At 58.8% G+C, this 17913-nt stretch overlaps 1 protein-coding gene across 4 annotated transcripts in view; it reads left to right on the top strand.

The window, feature by feature from the left end:
• The window catches only part of HSPG2 (heparan sulfate proteoglycan 2), a 98770-nt gene that overhangs the window by 66038 nt on the left and 14819 nt on the right, over positions 1–17913 (top strand). For all 4 annotated transcript variants that reach the window (XM_059138362.1, XM_059138360.1, XM_059138364.1 and 1 more), the window contains 31 exons: positions 1147–1274; positions 1365–1451; positions 2447–2505; positions 2694–2861; positions 3013–3123; positions 5240–5340; positions 5434–5614; positions 6544–6669; positions 6815–6967; positions 7048–7190; positions 7521–7656; positions 7744–7898; positions 8117–8267; positions 8973–9139; positions 9224–9371; positions 9762–9913; positions 10077–10212; positions 10309–10460; positions 11222–11357; positions 11494–11645; positions 12062–12200; positions 12295–12446; positions 13073–13208; positions 13324–13475; positions 13729–13867; positions 14632–14783; positions 14989–15136; positions 16168–16319; positions 16750–16891; positions 17149–17300; positions 17685–17826. In XM_059138362.1, coding sequence (XP_058994345.1) covers positions 1147–1274; positions 1365–1451; positions 2447–2505; positions 2694–2861; positions 3013–3123; positions 5240–5340; positions 5434–5614; positions 6544–6669; positions 6815–6967; positions 7048–7190; positions 7521–7656; positions 7744–7898; positions 8117–8267; positions 8973–9139; positions 9224–9371; positions 9762–9913; positions 10077–10212; positions 10309–10460; positions 11222–11357; positions 11494–11645; positions 12062–12200; positions 12295–12446; positions 13073–13208; positions 13324–13475; positions 13729–13867; positions 14632–14783; positions 14989–15136; positions 16168–16319; positions 16750–16891; positions 17149–17300; positions 17685–17826 — 4348 coding nt within the window. The remainder of the gene's footprint in view (positions 1–1146; positions 1275–1364; positions 1452–2446; positions 2506–2693; positions 2862–3012; positions 3124–5239; positions 5341–5433; positions 5615–6543; positions 6670–6814; positions 6968–7047; positions 7191–7520; positions 7657–7743; positions 7899–8116; positions 8268–8972; positions 9140–9223; positions 9372–9761; positions 9914–10076; positions 10213–10308; positions 10461–11221; positions 11358–11493; positions 11646–12061; positions 12201–12294; positions 12447–13072; positions 13209–13323; positions 13476–13728; positions 13868–14631; positions 14784–14988; positions 15137–16167; positions 16320–16749; positions 16892–17148; positions 17301–17684; positions 17827–17913) is intronic.

Genomic DNA, 17913 nt, shown 5'->3' with positions numbered 1-17913 from the left:
GGGTTATGGACATTGGGGAGGGTATGTGCTATGGTGAGTGCTGTGAAGTGTGTAAGCCTGACGATTCACAGACCTGTACGCCTGAGCAAATTAATACATTATATGTTAATGATAATAAAATCTTTTTTAAAAAAATATTTATTTATTTGACAGGGAGAGAGAGAGAGCACAAGCAGGGGGAGCAGCAGAGGGAGAGGGAGAAGCAGGTTCCTCACTGAGCAGGGAGCTCGATGTGGAACTGGATCCCAGGACCCCAGGATCATGACCTGAGCTAAAGGTAGACGTTTCACTGACTGAGCCACCCAGGCGCCCCAATAAAGAAGATCTTTTAAGAAAAAAAAATCAACATCATCCTTTTTAAAAGTATTTGTATTGGGGCGCCTGGGTGGTTCAGTCAGTTGAATGCCCAACTCTTGGTTTCAGCTCGGATCATGATCTCAGGGGTCATGGGATCGAGCCCCGTGTTGGGCTCCATGCTCAGTGTGGGAGTCTGCTTGGGATTCTCTGTCTCCCTGCCCCCTGGCCCTCTCATTGCTCACGTAGGCTCATGTGCACACTCTTTCTCTCTCTCAAATAAATAAATCTTTAACAAATTTTTTATTAAATTTATAACTTAAATTCCAATATAGTGAACGTACAGTGATATATTGACATCATCCTTCTGGATAGCTGTGGGGGTGAACGTTCATTTTCATCCGTCCAGTTCCCTGTTCATCTTTGTTCCCGGCAATTGGCCGTTCTAAACTCCACTGAGGGTGGACACCCTGCAGCGACCGCTGGCTGCCATTCTACAGTTATTGCTCTAAGATAGGCTTACCAACAGGGCACCTCAGTGGCTCAGTGGGTTAAGCGGCTGCCTTTCGGCTCGGATCATGATCCCAGGATCCTAGGATTGAGCCCCACGTTGGGCTCCCTGCTCAGTGTGAAGCCTGCTTCTCCCCTGCCGGAAGCTCCCCCTGCTTGTGCTTGCTTTCTGTCTCTCTCCCTTGCTCTCTCTGTGTCAAATAAGTAAAATCTTAAAAAAAAAAAAAAAAAAAAAAAAAAAACTCATAAACATGGCACTTCCAAATCCGGGAATTACGAAATTGTACAGTTTTTGGTAAACGTTGCTGAACAGCGAGCGGCCGACACTCTTGTGCCTTGTAGCAGTGCCAACACCACGCCGCCGGGGAATTCTGCGAGCTGTGTGCACCTGGCTACTACGGAGACGCCACGGCTGGGACACCGGAGGACTGCCAGCCCTGCGCCTGCCCTCTCGCCAACCCGGAGAACATGTGGGTGCCCTCCTGGGGGGAGGGGCGTGCAGAGGATGTGGGGTGGAGAGCGGGCATCCCAGGTCCTGACCTCTGCCTCCTCTGTCCCAGGTTCTCCCGCACCTGTGAGAGCCTGGGGACTGGTGGGTATCGCTGCACAGCCTGCGAACCTGGCTACACAGGCCAGTACTGTGAGCAGTAAGTTTGCAAACAGGATGAATGGAGGAGCGGCGGGGGTGGGGAGGCAGTCTATGGCAGACTTCTAGGGGAGAGCCCTGGATGCTGTGGCTCTGGCACGTCCCTGCCAGGTTCGCACCTCTCCCCTGCCCAAAGCCCTTCCAGGAGTCCCCATTGTCCTCGGGCCACGCCCAAGCTCCTGCCAGTTTTGACACCCAAACCTACTGTAGGTGGGCTTAACCTCTTGACTTGATGTTCAGGGCTTTCCACATGCTGTTCCCTCTACCTGGAACGTTCTTCCATTTCTAGCTAACTCCAGTTTAGCCTTCAGAGCTCGCCTTCATTCACCATTCAGCACATTTTTATTGAGCATCTACTGTATACCGTGTAGTGTGCCGAGGTGTTGGAGATAAAGTGAATGAAACAGATTCAGTCCCAGGCTTCAGGTTGCCTACCACCTGTCACGGAGGACGGGACAGCGAGTAGTCACATAAATACATCATTACGGGCAGTGGGGCATTCTCTGTGGGTGTACAGTCTGCTCCAGAGGAATTAACCAACTCAGCAGTGCCCTCCTCGGGGAGCCTCTTGGTTCTCAGGCTGGGTCGGTGCCCCCTGTCTGTGTCCCTCACTCTCACTACCTAGTTCCTGTGTTGGTTTCCCCACGACTGAGTTCTGTAGAAGCAAAAGCTTCATCACGTTCACTGTCGTGTTTTCATAACCTAGCATCGTAGTTGCTTGACAAATGTGTGTTGAATGAATATTTTCCTGGAGGATAAAGGCCTCATTAGCCCCGTTGTCCAATCTGCTGACATTGCCCTGTGCTCCCCCTTCTCAGCTCAGTGAGGCCCTGTGTTGGGGCCTCTTCAGTCTCTAAAGTCCTTCCAGAGTTGCGAGCTTCCCCACCCCCCACTGAGCACACCCCCACGGGCTTCTGGCTCTCCAAGTCCACTGTGAGGCACTGAGTCCCCTAGGACCTGGGGCCTGACAGAGCTGAGCTTTGTTCCTCCTTACAGATGTGCCCCAGGTTACGTGGGTAACCCCAACGTGCGGGGGGGCCGGTGCCTGCCACAAGGTAAGTGGGATCGGGGGGCCCAGGAGAGGGGGATGGGCAAAGCAGTGAGCCTCAGGAGTTTGAGAGCTGCTGTGTCCAGGGAGACAGAGCTGAGGGTGCGGCATGCCAGTCTCTGGGGAGACAGACATGACACAATGGCTCGAGCCGGGAGCCTCCTGCCTGAATGGCCTGTCCTGTCCTGCCTCCAGCAATTGCAGCCCCACTGGTGGTCCAGGTACATCCAGCTCACAGCATAGTACCCCAAGGCGCCTCCCACTCCCTGCGGTGCCAGGTCACCGGGAGCTCACCCCACTACTTCTACTGGTCCCGTGAGGATGGGCGTCCCATGCCCAGCAGCACCCAGCAGCGACATCAAGGTACCCAGGACCCTGGACCCCTCGGCCCTGTGAGCCACCCCAGTGGGAGGGAAGGCACAGGCCGGTTTGCTGGGATCCTGTCCTTACACACAAGACCGGGTGGGAGAGGCGGTGCCTCTGCCCTCATGAGCTCCCAACCACTCCGCACCAGGCTCTGAGCTCCACTTCCCCAGTGTCCAGCCCTCGGATGCCGGCATCTACATCTGCACCTGTCGTAATCTCCATCACGCCAACAGCAGCCGGGCAGAGCTGCGGGTCACCGGTGAGTCCCTGTTCCCCGCCTCCCCAGGCCCTGTGTGGCTGGACTAGAGACACAGTGAGGGGGTTGTGCTTGGACGGGGGTGCTGGCCATGGAGATGGAGAGATGATGGAGTAGACACTAGTTTTAGGGACAGATCTGGCAGGATTTGGTTGTGGTCAGTGAGAGAGAAAGAAAGGCTAGGTTGATGCCCAGGGCTGTGGCCTCCAGCAGGTAGGCAAATGAGGTGCCTTGTACTGAGATGGAGTAGGCACAGCAGGAGAGTGTTTTCAGTGGGGCTCCCCCAAAGCTGAGTCTGGGATGAGCATGTACATGCCGGTAGTTTATTTGGAGGTGAGGTGAGGTAGGAAAGAGAAGGCATCCCGTAAAGGGCATGTGACCGAGCACATTCCCACCGTGGGCTGAAATTCTGGGAAACTCTAGAGTAAGCTGTGCATGTTGGCATCACCCTGCCCCCCAGGGTCAATTGATCGAGGCCTCATCTAGGAGCACCAGGTCCCCTGTGTACTGCACTACTTCTGGGGGTTAGGAGCACAGGAGTCTCCAGTGGTCTGAGAATGACTTTGGGCATAACAGTGCAGCAGCTGGCAGAAGTCAGGCAGGCGGGAAGTGACACGGCAAGGGGACATGAGCAGGGTACCAGCAGCACCTGCCATAGACAGGTCAGAGGGCTTCACAGGGTTGGTTTTGGACTTGTTGAAGTTTGAGGGATTTGAGAAAACATCTAAGCAGGTATATCAGGAAGGCATTTTGGGATGGAAGCCTGGAATTCAGGAAAGAGGTCCTGGCAGAGAAATGCGTTCAAGAACTCTCGGCACATGGGGCGCCTGGGTGGCTCAGTGGGTTAAGCCTCTGCCTTCGGCACAGGTCATGATCCCGGGGTCCTGGGATCGAGCCCCACATCGGGCTCTCTGCTCAGCAGGGAGCCTGCTTCCCTTCTTCTCTCTCTGCCTGCCTCTCTGCCTACTTGTGATCTCTCTATGCCAAATAAATAAACAAACAAACAAAAAAAATCTTAAAAAAAAAAAAAACTCTAGGCACAGAGAAGGTGTGGAAGGCCGTGGAACAGAATGGAATTGCCCAGTGAGAGCATGGCTTAAGGACAGGGCCTACGAAGCCCCAAGGAGCTCCAGCTCAAACATGTCGAGTTGAAGAGAGAGGATAGCGAAACGGGGTGAAGCAGTTGCAGCCAGTGAGATAGGAAGAGAGCAGGGGGACGTCGTATGTTTGGGGTCGTGGGGAGGGGGCTTCCGGGAAGGCACCGTCGGCCTCACCGGCTGCCCTGGGGAAGTCAGATGTGAGCAGAGCAGTGACCCTTGAAGGTCATGCTTTGACAAGAGCCACTGTCAGTGCAGAGGAAGGGTAGAAACCAGATGAGAGAAAGACAAAGAATGGAGGCGAATGTAGACAGCAAATATAACAGTGCTGTCAAGAGTCCTGGTTCTGAAGGAAGGCCAAGAAATAAGGCAGTAGCTGAAGAGAGAGTATGAGGTCACGGGAGTGTTTTCGAAAGGAAATTCTAGAATGATCAAGAGAGAGAGGAGGGACTGACGTAGCAAGAGAGCCCGTGGAGGAAGCCGTTTGGGGCATGGAAAGACAGGATGGGGATGGGGGATGGGAGGGTCTCTTCCTGCAGGGCCGAGGCAGAGGGAGGGTGGGAACGAAGTCATCTGCCTGGTAGATTAATGGCCTGGTAGTTTCGATTGCCTCAGCAAGTGTGAATTGAAGCCCTTAGCCAAGGACGTGGAAGGGAGTGCAGGTGTGTGGAGAGGTTGGGAGAAGGTGCAAAATTGTTGGGGAGGAAGGAAACTCCCACCGGACAGAGGCGGCCAGTTGGAGTGAAGTGTCGAGAGCGGTTTTGTGGCCGGTGATTCTGAAGTGGAGCCAGGTGGGCTCGTGGCAAGAGGCTGTCAGAGCACAGGCCGCGGTGGCTCAGTGCCAGCAGGTGCACCACGGGGTTGAGCCAGGTTGAGGGAGGGAGGCATCAGGGAACACAGTGGAATGGAAGCCAGCCTGGCAGGGAATCCCCTCCCAGACGGGGTGATGGAGAGAGAGAAAGCAGCCATAGGACAAGAGCCCGGCCAGCACCTAGCTCACGGCGGGCCTCCTGTCCCCGCAGAGGCTCCCAGCAAGCCCATCACGGTGACCGTGGAGGAGCAACGCAGCCAGAGCGTGCGCCCTGGAGCCGACGTCACCTTCATCTGCACAGCCAAAAGCAAGGTGGGCAGAGCCGGGCGGGGACCTCAGGGAGGGAGGCTCTGCCTTCTAGCGTCTGCTCTGACAAACTGTCCATTCTCCTGGCCCCGCCCACAGTCTCCAGCTTACACCCTCGTTTGGACCCGCCTGCACAACGGGAAGCTGCCAGCCAGGGCCATGGACTTCAACGGCATCCTGACCATTCGCAACATCCAGCCGAGTGACGCGGGCACTTATGTGTGCACCGGCTCCAACATGTTCGCCATGGACCAGGGCACAGCCACACTGCATGTGCAAGGTACACGGGTCATTGCCATGACTGGCCCATCCCCCTGCAGCCTTCTCCCATGCCCACCAGGACTAGCGAGCGTGTCTTTATTCAGGGGGCAGTTTGTGAACATCTCCGGAGTGCTAGGTCCCGGCTAGATGGAAGAAGAGGGGGAGGGGACAGACAGGAGCTCTGCCCTCCCACGCCACATGTAGTGATAGGGATGCAGTAAGTCTGGGAACAAATGAGAAAGCGGCGTAATTCCACATGGCGATGAGGGCTAGGATAGGAGTATACAGTGAGGTGGGAGGAAGGTGGCTACTCACGGGGGGTGGTCAGGCTGGGCCTCTCTGAGGAGGTGATATCTGGGCTGAGAGCTGAAGGAAAACAAGGTGTTCAGCCACTTGAAGAGCTGGCAGAGTGTTCTTGGCGCAGGAAGCAGCATGTGCAAAGGCCCTGAAGCAGGAGCATTTTGATGTGTTTGAGCATCGTCAGGGCTGGTGTAGCTGGAGCTATGGAAGGGGGTGAGGGGCACCGGGGTGGCTCGTTGGTCTGCCTTCCGCTCAGGTCATGATCCCAAAGTCCCAGGAGAAAGCCCCATGTCTGGCTCCCTGCTTGACAGGGGAGTCTGCTTCTCCCCTGACCAATTGTGCGCACGCTCTCCCTCTTTCTCAAATAAATAAATAAAAATGTTTTTTAAAGTGGGGGTTGTAGGTGAGGAACTTGAAGCTGTGAGCAAAGGTGGATCACAGCAGGGAGTTCAGATTTTATCCTAAAAGCTCCTGGGAGTTACGGCCGGGCCTAAAGTGGGGAAGTATGAAGATCCCCATGGACATTTTCAAAGCTTCCTGTGGCCACTCTGTGAACAGACAGCCACAGGGGGCTAGAGCAGAGGCAGAGAGAGGAGCAGCAAGGGGGATACTCCCCACCCTGACTGCACCCCCAACCTCCCCCATCAGCCTCGGGTACCCCGTCTGCCCCCGTGGTCTCCATCCACCCACCGCAACTCACCGTGCAGCCCGGGCAGATGGCCGAGTTCCGCTGCAGCGCCACGGGGAACCCCGCACCCACCCTTGACTGGACAGGTGAAGCCATGTCAGGACTGCCGTTGGGGCCCACCACTCCTGGATGGGTGGGGAGGCAGGGGCAGGACTGGAGGCTGTGGGATCTGCAAGCCGGCAGGCCTAGCTCTGCCAGTCCCGGGGTTGCTGATCACCCCCTCTCCATCAGGGGGCCCTGGCGGCCAGCTCCCTCAGAAGGCACAGATCCATGGCGGCATCCTGCGCCTGCCAGCTGTCGAGCCCTCGGATCAAGCCCAGTACCTGTGTCGTGCCCGTAACAGCGCCGGGCAGCACGTGGCCAGAGCCGTGCTCCACGTGCACGGTGAGGGGACAGGACTGAGGGCGGAGCTTGGGAGCACCCGGACCGTCCAGAGGGCTGTTTTCACGGGGTTCTGTGCACAGGGGGCAGCGGGCCCAGGGTCCAGGTGAGTCCAGAGAGGACTCAGGTGTACGAAGGCCGCACTGTGAGGCTGTACTGCAGGGCCGCGGGTGTGCCCAGCGCCACCATCACCTGGAGGAAGGAAGGGGGCAACCTCCCCCCACAGGTGAGGAGAGCTGTCGAACAGGGCCGTCAGGCTCACAGGGTTCCAGCACCTGCCACCTTCGCTTCCCGCCTTCCTGCCTCCACTTCCTTCCCCGTCTCCTCCCCTCCTGGTTTTCCTCACATCCAGAGTGACAGCCTACTCAGACCTCCTGTCTGGTGTACCCGAGCAGGTAGCCCCTGTCGGCCTCTTGCTTTGCCACCCGCCTCTGCCCTCTGTGTCCAACTGAGCCCCGGTATTGGCTCTGTGCTTGCCTCTACCCATCCCTGCTGGCTAGCCCTCGCCAGGCTGCCTCGCCCCCTTGGGCAGCTGACCCTTCTCACTGTGCGGCAGGCCCGGTCCGAGCGCACAGACATCGCCACACTGCTCATCCCGGCCATCACGGCGGCTGACGCCGGCTTCTACCTCTGCGTGGCCACCAGCCCCGCAGGCACTACGCAGGCCAGGATCCAAGTGGTTGTCCTTCCAGGTGCGGGGCCTCTGGGGACGGAAGCAGTGGGGAGGGGAAAGCTCGGGGAGGCCTCCCAAGGCCGACTCCATTCGCCTCTGGCCCCAGCCTCAGGTGCCAGCTCCCCACCGGTCAGAATTGAGTCCTCATCACCATCCGTGACTGAAGGCCAGACGCTGGACCTCAACTGTGTGGTGGCAGGGCTGGCCCACACCTCCATCACGTGGTACAAGCGAGGAGGCAGTCTCCCTCCCCACAGCCAGGTATGGGGGTCCCCAAGCCTGTGGCAGGGGCCCTGGGGGTGATTCGATGCTCTCCACAGGCAACCATCAACCCTGATTTCCCTCCCTCTCCAGCTTCTTCATGGGGCAGCTTGGAGCGGAGCCAGGGAGAGCTTGATGAATGACTCACCAAGGCTCAGAGGGAGTGGTGGCTACGGTCCCCTCTCGTCCACACACCTTTCTGTCCCACCCTGTCCCAGGTGCACGGCTCCCGGTTACGGATTCCCCAGGTTTCACCAGCTGATTCTGGAGAATATGTATGCCGAGTGGAGAACGAGTCGGGCCCCAAGGAGGCCTCCATCATCGTCTCTGTCTTCCACAGCACCCACTCGGGCCCTAGCTACACCCCAGGTGAGGGGCTGAGCGGGGCCAGGCAGGGACCGAGCCCTAGGATCTCCCCACTGCTCCCAGGGAAGCAGTAGTCTCTTCGGTGACATCAGGGCAAGAGGGGGCACTCTAGGCCAGCTTTGGGGATGTAAAGGGACAGAGGGTGAGGGCAAGGTTGGTCTGGCTTACCTGGGGCCTCACAGTGAGGTTACTGTTTCAAATTTTGTCAGGAAGCAGCAGTCAGGATTAAACTGAGTTGGGAGTCCAGCTGACCTGGGTTTAAATCCTCCCTCCACCTTCTGTCAGCCTTGAACTAAGTCATGTCACGTTTTAGGGCTCAGTTCCTTCATGTGTGAAATGGGAACAGTAGCACTACCCTGTGGCGTGAGCAGATGATAAAGGCCGTCTAGAGGAGAGTTGTAGCGTTTTTGTCCGTGTCTGTTGGCCCAGCCTGGGCACTGAAGGGCTTTGGTTGCCCACAGGCCGTGGCAGCTCATCAAAGATCAGGGAGTCACAGGTGGGCAAATGGGCCTCGAATTCGAAGTTGGAGGTGGATGAGGGAAGCAGGGGCCTGACTGTGCTGAGGTAGAAAAGCATGGTCCTAGTCTTAGAAAGGTCTCCCATCTGCCTTCCCGTGCTAGGGCCCGGTCCTGTCCCAGGGTGCTCTGCCCCAGGGCTGTGGGACTGGGGCTCAGGAGCCCAGGTCCCTTACTAGTTCCTCTGTACCAGTTCCTGGAGGAGGCCCTCTGGGCGGCTCCCAGCCCATCCGCATCGAGTCCTCCTCTTCTCATGTGGCCGAAGGGCAGACCCTGGACCTGAACTGCGTGGTGCCCGGGCAGGCCCACGCCCAGGTCACATGGCACAGGCGCGGGGGCAGCCTCCCCGCTCGGCACCAGGTACAGCAGCTCCCAGGACCAGCCCGCCGGAGGGGTGGATAGGATGCCTCCGGCCGCCTTCCAACCCTCCCTGTTTGCACTCAGACCCATGGCTCGCTGCTGCGGCTGCACCAGGTATCCCCAGCCGACTCAGGCGAGTACGTGTGCCGCGTGGTCCTTGGCTCCGGGCCCCTGGAGACCTCTGTCCTGGTCAACATTAAGGCCTCCGGCTCCCCTGAGGGCTCCATCCCTGGTGAGGAACTGCCAAGGGCAGGGCACACAGGAGGGGCTGAGGTCCTAGTGACCCCACCTGCCATTGGGAGGGTGGGAACAGGAGGCCCACTCTGGAGCTGGCGACTCCACTTCTCCGGGTGACCCGCTATCTCCCAGTCACTTTTCCCTGACCACGCAACTGCCTCCTCTTCCTCTCCCAAACTACCCCCTTCTCCCCCACTTCCTTGCTCCCTTCTATAAGGCTTGGCCACTGCCCTGGCCCTCTTCTCCGGGCACCTCAGCTGAGGACATCAAGTCCAGGCCACCAAACCCCCAAGCATATGAGAGCCTGGCCGGACTGGCCCTGAGGTAGACCCTTCTGGCGCTCCCTCCTGGGGGGCATCTGCTACCTTTGCTTCTTTCCCCACAGCCCCGGCACCTGTCCCACCTGTCCGGATCAAGTCCACATCCCCAACGGTGGCTGAGGGGCAGACCCTGGATCTGAGCTGTGTGGTGGCAGGGCAGGCCCATGCCCAGGTCACATGGTACAAGCGTGGGGGCAGCCTCCCCGCCAGGCACCAGGTGCGCGGTGGCAGGAGGGCGGGAGGGTCTGGCCAGGCCAAGCTCTGGGCAGTGAGTTGAGGGAGTCCTGGCCCCTAAGCTGAGCGGCTGGCAGTTCCCAGCTCAGAGGAGCCTGGGAGAGGGGCATTGCTAGGCTCTCACACCCCTGCCCCTGGCTGCCCAGGTCCGCGGCTCCCGCCTGTACATCTTCCAGGCCTCGCCGGCTGATGCCGGCGAATACGTTTGCCGAGCCAGCAATGGGATGGAGGCCTCCATCACAGTCACAGTAACCAGGAACCATGGGGCCAACTTCGCCTACCGTGAGTGGGGCCACCAGGTTGTGCTGGGACAGAAGACAGGTTGCGTGGGGTTAATTGTAGAGAACCGGATTGACTGGTGACCATCTTCTCCCCCAGCTCCGGGCAGCTCCCAGCCCATCCGCATCGAGTCCTCCTCCTCCCACGTGGCTGAAGGGCAGACCCTGGACTTGAACTGCGTGGTGCCCGGGCAGGCCCACGCCCAGGTCACGTGGCATAAGCGCGGGGGCAGTCTCCCCACCCGACATCAGGTATAGGCCTAGAATACGGATAGGCCAAGAAGGGGACTGGAGGGAGGCCCTAGGTGGTGCAGGTCAAGGATGGGGACTAGACAGAGGCTGGCTCCTCGGAGTCAGGGAGAGCCTTGGACGTCACTGCACAGGTGTCTGGTACAATGGTTAGAACCCAGACTCAAGGACGGGCCAGCGAAGGTGTGAATGCTGCTTCCACCTTGAGCGAGTTACTTAACCTCTGTGACTTCTGTGTCCTTGAGCGAGTTACTTAACCTCTCCGTGCCATAGCTTCAGTGTCTAAAGTGCTGTCTTACAGAATTGTAAGGGTGCCGGGTTTGCAGAGCGAAGGCACTTAATATATGTGCAAAGTGCTCAGAGCTCTGGCCAGTAGAAATCGCTGAGCTATTGTTCATGTGATGCCATTGATATTACTGTGTTCTGAACAGCTTAGGATGCTATCCATTGTGAGATGCGTACAAGTTTTTATACTCCTAAGGAAAGAAAGTTGCAGCTTATGATTGTAAAATTATTTACTGAAAGATGCATCTTGATTTCAGAGACATTAAAAAGCATGTCTTAGAATTGATGGAAGGTAGAATTAGTGCTTACCCTTTTCACCATCACTCCTCCTGGCCACCTCCTACTCTTGGGACAAGTCTCCCCCTAAGCAGATGCAGCTGATGGCCAAGCCCTAGGGATCAGAGAGTGAGGCAAGCGTGCAGGTTATGGGTGCAGGGTCCCATGAGGACCCCCTCTGAGCTCACCTCCATTCCGGCCAGACCCACGGCTCACTGCTGAGACTACACCAGGTGTCCCCAGTTGACTCGGGCGAATATGTGTGCCGCGTGGTGGGTGGCTCGGTGCCCCTGGAGGCCTCTGTCCTGGTGACCATTGAGCCTGCAGGTTCTGTACCCGGTAAGCAGTACTGGGGTAGGGTGGGGCTAGGGGCCTAGCCGTGGGAGACACTGGCAGGATCCCACGAGACCAGTACAGCCCCCCCACACACACACACACTTCTAGCCAGGGATTGACCCTCTGCTTCTGTCCCCAGCACTGGGGGTCACCCCTCCTATCCGGATCGAGTCGTCATCCTCCCACGTGGCCGAAGGGCAGACCCTGGATCTGAACTGCCTGGTCGCTGGGCAGGCCAATGCCCAGGTCACATGGCACAAACGCGGTGGCAGCCTCCCCACGCGGCACCAGGTAGGAGGCAGGGGAACTAAGTGGGAGCCTGAAGGACCCTGGTGACTACAGAGATGAGTGCACAGGCTTTGAATTCAGGCATATCTGAGTTCAGACACTGTCCTGCCAGTTTGCCTGCTATGTGACTTTAGGGCAAGTCATTTGACCTCCCTGATCCTCAGTGTCCTCCTCTGGCAAGTAGGCTCATACTGCCTACCTCCCCTGCCCCACAGAACATCAACAAGTTTTGGTCACCCACTTCTTTTCACTGGACCCAGTCCCGACACGGGGGCAGCGGAATTGACTGGTCATGAGTGGTGGTCTTTCCAGTCGAGTTGACTGGACCGGGCTGGGCGCAGGGCCAGGGAAGGGAGCAGGAGCCTGGCTGGGAGCCCTGGGGCCTGACTCTGAGCCTGACTTCCTCCTGCCCTGCCCAGGTGCATGGCTCAAGGCTGCGCCTGCCCCAGGTGACCCCAGCTGACTCTGGGGAGTACGTGTGCCGCGTGGTGAGTAGCTCGGGCACCCAAGAAGCCTCCATCCTTGTCACCATCCAGCAGCGCCTTAGCCCCTCCCACCGTGAGTATCTCAGGTCATAACAAATGCTGGGGTACTGCTAGGACCACTCCAACCTCAGCAGCTCCCACACCCTGCTCCTGTCTCGCCCTCCCAGCCCAGGGTGTGGTGTACCCCGTCCGCATCGAGTCGTCCTCGGCCTCCCTGGCCAATGGACACGTCCTGGACCTCAACTGCCTGGTGGCCAGCCAAGCCCCCCACACCATCACCTGGTATAAGCGGGGAGGCAGCCTGCCCAGCCGGCACCAGGTATGGAGGCATTGGGGGCGGGGAGCGGGAGCAAAAACTAGGCACACCAGCCCTCACGGGATTCCAAAGGGGCTGTGAGCATCTTTTCTGTGGTCAGTCAATTAGCAAACATTGAACATTCTTAACTTGGTGGGCCCTGGACCAATGCTGAGAATACATAGGTCCTACTGACCCCAGCTGGAACCCATATCTTAACAGAGCATTCTATGATTTACTCACTTACTGAATGTCCCTGAGAATCTGCTCCCGGCCAAGTCTGTGCCTGGCACTAAGGATTCCAGGTGGAATGAGGTGGTGCCTGGCCTCAGGGAGCTCACAGGCTAGGGGACAAAGCAGACACAGCCCGTGACAACAGTGTAACAGAAACCACAACAGGGCACCATGGAGTCACCAGGGATGGTCACAGCAGGCTCTTGGCTTGGATGACAGGCGAGAATAGTACAAAGGATAGAGGCACTGTCCACCCCAGCCTGGAGCCTCAGGAAGGCCCCAGAGGGCGTTCTGAAGGACGTTTGGGTGGCAGCCAGCCCCAGCGAGGTGGCAAGGCTCCTAGAGTCTGGGGCGGCAGCACTTGAGTCGTGGAGATGCTGCCCCCCACCCACTGACTTATTCATGCTGCCCCGCAGATCGTGGGCTCCCGCCTCCGGATCCCCCAGGTGACACCGGCCGACTCGGGCGAGTATGTGTGTCATGTCAGCAATGGCGGGGGCTCCCAGGAGACCTCACTCATTGTAACCATCGAGGGCAGTGGATCCTCCCATGGTGAGCGGGCACAGGGCAGGGGGTCCAGGCAAGTGGGCTCGGGGAGGCAGATAGGGCCCTGGTGCCATCACTGTTGACTAACTCTGACTGTATGGCCTGTCCTGTCTGTCTCCAGTGCCCAGTGTCTCCCCACCCATCAGGATCGAGTCCTTGTCCCCCACCGTGGTCGAAGGGCAGACTTTGGATCTGAACTGTGTGGTCGCTGGGCAGCCCCAGGCCACCATCACGTGGTACAAGCGTGGGGGCAGCCTTCCTGCCCAGCACCAGGTACAGAGTGGAGCCGGGCCAGCAAGGGCAGAACCCCTGTCACCGGGACGGGCATTGCAAGGATAAACCCTGTGGGCAAAGAACTGGAAGTGAAGCCCTTGCTGGCAGTGCTGGGGCAGTCCTCTCTCCTGCCCTGCGTAAACAGAGGGTGGCCTCAGCAGGTCTAATGAGGGAGGCCCAGGAGGAGGCCTGAGCCAGCTGGTGAGTTCTTGGTCCCTCAACCCCTCTCCCTCTCCTTCCCCATGTGCCCCAGGCGCATGGCTCCCGCCTGCGGCTGAACCACATGTCTGTGGCTGACTCGGGCGAGTACGTGTGCCGGGCCAACAACAACATCGATGCCCAGGAGGCCTCCATCATGGTCTCAGTCTCCCCCGGCGCCGGCAGCCCCTCCGGTGAGTCCGACAAAGGCCAAAAAGGGACCAGGAGACACAGGGAACAGTGCTCCCTGGGGGGTCAGCAGTCAGAGCTCTCACATGAGGGCGGCGGTCTGGGTCAAGGGCTTTGCAGCAAGATGCCTGGGTTCGAATCCTGCCTGCGCCGCTAAGAGACTTGGGACTTCCTCTCCTCCCTCGGCTTCGTTTCCTCATCAGCAGCATGAGGATGTCGGTCGCTCCAGCCCCATGTTGCTGTTCACTATGGTGACCACCGGCCACACGTGGCAATGGCAGTCAAAGTTTAACATTCGCATCATCATGTTAGAGTGCTTCGTAGCTACACACAGCTAGCAGCTGCTATACTGGGCCGTACAGATGAAAGAGTATTTCCGCAATCACAGAAAGTTCATGAATCCTATGAGGATTTTATTTTAAGGACTTTATTTACCTGAGAGAGAGAGAGAGCAGGAGCAGAGAGGGGCGGGCAGAGGGAGAGGGAGAAGCCAGCTCCCCACTCAGCAGGGAGCCCAATGCAGGGCTCCACCCGAGGACCCCAGGATCCTGACCTGAGCCACAGGCACACGCTTTACCGACTGAGCCACTAGGTGCCCAGTGAATTCTAGGGGGATGAAATGAGTTCACACACACGGTGCTTCCAGCAGTACCTGCCCCACTCCGCATGCTTAGCAGCCGTTAACTACCATTTTATCTTCGGCCATGGGTTTCCACGGCTGAGGCTCCCACCAACCCAGTCGTTCCCAAATCTGCTTCTGCGCCTGCAGCCCCTGGCAGTGCTGTGCCCATCAGAGTTGAGTCCTCCTCCTCCCACGTGGCTGAAGGGCAGACTGTGGACCTGAACTGCGTGGTCCCTGGACAGGCCCACGCCCAGGTCACGTGGCAGAAGCGCGGGGGCAGCCTCCCCACTCACCACCAGGTATGGGAGTCGGGGGGGCTGGGCGTGGTGGGAGGGCTGCTGAATGTGGGGCTCCTGGCTAGAGGCCCTCCCCTGAGATCCACTCAGGAAGTCCCTGGGGGCACAGTGCTTTACGCAGGTCAGAAGCCAGACCTTGGCCCCAGCCTTCCGGCATTCTGACAGCTCTCTCCCTCTGTTCCCGTTTCCCCGTCCTGCCCCTGCTCAGGCCCACGGCTCCCGGTTGAGGCTGTACCAGGTGTCCCCAGCTGACTCGGGCGAGTATGTGTGCCACGTGGTGAACGACTCGGGCCCCCTGGAGGCCTCAGTCCTGGTCAACATCGAGGCCTCCGGCTCCAGCGCTCTTCCTGTCCCTGGTGAGGTTGGAGAAGGGAGGCCGGCCGGCGGGGAGGGTTGGAGGGAACCAGCAGGCAGAGGTCAGGAACCAAGTCAGGTGGGATGTCCAGGGCCCAGAAACTAGACTCGGGAGTCTGGCCTGTGCGGGCAGGAGTCCCAGCGTCTCTGTCCACGCTCTGAGATGTTGCAAAAGGGACTCCGTGCTTCATCTTCCTCATCCGCAAAGTGGGGATCGCAAACTCTTGCAACAATACCTGCGTTCCCTAAAGGCTGGGACTGCACCTCCGTGAGTACGGGAGGGGGCTCTCGAGGGGGTCCCTCATAAAAACCTTTTGTATTCGCGGTGGTGTATTGGAGAAAAACAGCCGCATATGAAACCCACCATGATTTCAGAGAAATCACTGCCCACGACGCCGCTGAGTGTTGACGGGTTTTGTTAAGTAAATCAATTGACCGGAAAATGGGAAATAATTACTACGTGGCTGTAGCGGACGTGATCGTAGTATGGGAATTGCTGAGAAATAAACGTGATCTAGCACTTACAGGGTGCTGGGCCCTGTTCCGTTTACATGTTTCGCCCATTTCCTCCTCGCAACAATTGAGGTCGGTGTGACTATTCTCCCATTTTACAGATGGGAAACTGAAGCACAGAGAGGTGAAGTCGCTCTCCGAAGGTCCTACAGCTCCTGAATGGCAGAGCTGGGTCTCGAACCCAGATAATCTGGCCCTGGAGTCTGGGTTCTTAGGCACACATTGCTCAAGTTTGAGGAAAAAATGAGTGATTTGTTTGGAGGTGCCTGCCCCTGGGGCCCAGCCACTGATGATGTTGGAAGCACAACAAGAGATAGTGGGGCCATGGTCTGGGGTGTGCCATTTCCCCCAGGCCAGCCCAGCTGCCCTGGGCTTCAGAGGAATGGGCAGCGTGGGGGGCATCGAGGCCATCTCTCCGTATGTGGTCTGGCCCCTGGTCTGAAAATCTGGGCACCCAGGGGTCAGGACTGAGGGCAGAGGGGTGGAAGCTCCAGCTCACTGAGCTCTTCCTGTGCCTCAGCCCCAGGCGGAGCCCCGCCCATCCGCATTGAGACCTCCTCTTCCCACGTGGCGGAAGGACAGACCCTGGATCTGAACTGTGTGGTCCCTGGACAGGCCCACGCCCAGGTCACGTGGCACAGGCGCGGGGGCAGCCTTCCTGCCCGGCACCAGGTACGGGGTCTGGAGAAAGCAAGATGTGGGCACTCCTCACCCTACCCCACACCTGCCCAACAGTCCTGCCTCATTCTAGCCAGGAGGGAAAGTGGCTCCAACATCCGGGGCTTTAGGGAAAATTGCAGTGGAGGCCAGTGGGAGTCAGGAGGTCAAGAACAGGCTGGGCACAGCAGAGCCACCTCCGGCCTCCCGGCACCTGAGTGCAATTTAAAAAAGGCACCTATTACTCAGAACGTTAGACTTTTTCTTGCCACAAAAAAAGTCATCAGCGTACACCACACTAAGGCCTCAGGGGGTCGCCCTGCACAGGATGTGGCCTTCACAACTATATGTGACGGTCCTGGGGTGCAGAGGACTTGGGCATCTGAAGGCCATGGCTGCCAGCCCCCCAGCTCACTCTCCCTGCCCTTGCCCTGATGCTGGTCAGGTCCACGGACCCCTGCTGAGGCTGAATCAGGTGTCCCCAGCTGACTCTGGAGAGTACTCGTGCCAAGTAACCAGCAGCTCAGGCACCCTGGAGGCTTCTGTCCGAGTCACAATTGGGGCCTCCAGCCCGGGCCCCATTCCTGGTGAGTGACAGGAGCAGTGCGTGATGCTGGGACACAGGTTTACAGAATCCCTTCCTGGCCTTGCTCTCCCCTGCTTCTCCAGCAGGGCTCTGGCTCTCGGCTCCGTGAAGGTCCTCCAGCATCTCCCACCAACCACGGGGGACCAGCCCTGGGTCTGGGTAGCATGAGCCCCAGGCATCCAGTCACTGCCACTGCCCTCAGCCCCTGCCTTCGTCCCCGGGAGCCTCACCCTTCTCACCCACCCACTGTGTCCACAGCTCCAGGACTGGCCCAGCCCATCTACATCGAGGCCTCCTCCTCCCACGTGGCTGAAGGACAGACTCTGGACTTGAACTGTGTGGTGCCCGGGCAGGCCCACGCGCAGGTCACGTGGTACAAGCGTGGGGACAGCCTCCCTGCCCAGCACCAGGTACAGGGGCCTGATGGGGAGCATTCCGGAGCAGGCTGGGTTCGACCTGCATTTGCTTTCTGCACCCCAAACCTCGTGTGAGCCCTGGCCTCCTCTGGGACCCCAGGGGACACCATAGTTTGGGGAGCAGAGCTGCTCAGTGGGGTAGTAAGAGACCTGGGTGTTCTGGCCATGCCACTGAGTTGTCCCCAAGATCATTTCCTCTTCTGTCAAGTGAGCTGCTTGGACATGTAGGAGTCGGTAAAGGAAGCTCCCTCCTCCCTCCCAGCTGGGGCCCTGGGCTCCTGGGACTCCAGGGAGAGCTTGGCCCCTGCCATAGCGGGCTTGGGGACTCGCCTGGCCCCAGGCACTTTGGCGTGATGGCTGTTCCCTCCTCGCTCCCAGACCCACGGCTCCCGGCTGCGGCTGCACCACGTCTCTCCTGCTGACTCCGGGGAGTATGTATGCCGCGTTGTTGGTGGCTCCGGCCCTGAGCAGGAGGCTTCCTTCACAGTCACCATCCCTCCCAGCGCAGGGTCCTCCTACCGTGAGTGTGGCAGATGCCGCAGGCCAGGGCCCAAGGGGAGACTGTGGAGCTGAGGCAGGGGTGCCCAGCCAAGCCGGCCCACCCGTG

This window comes from Mustela lutreola, chromosome 10, assembly GCF_030435805.1.
Source record: "Mustela lutreola isolate mMusLut2 chromosome 10, mMusLut2.pri, whole genome shotgun sequence".
NCBI classification, from domain to species: Eukaryota; Metazoa; Chordata; class Mammalia; order Carnivora; family Mustelidae; genus Mustela; species Mustela lutreola.
The sequence above is the reverse complement of the archived record's forward strand: the minus strand, read 5'-3'. Positions and strand labels throughout refer to the sequence as shown.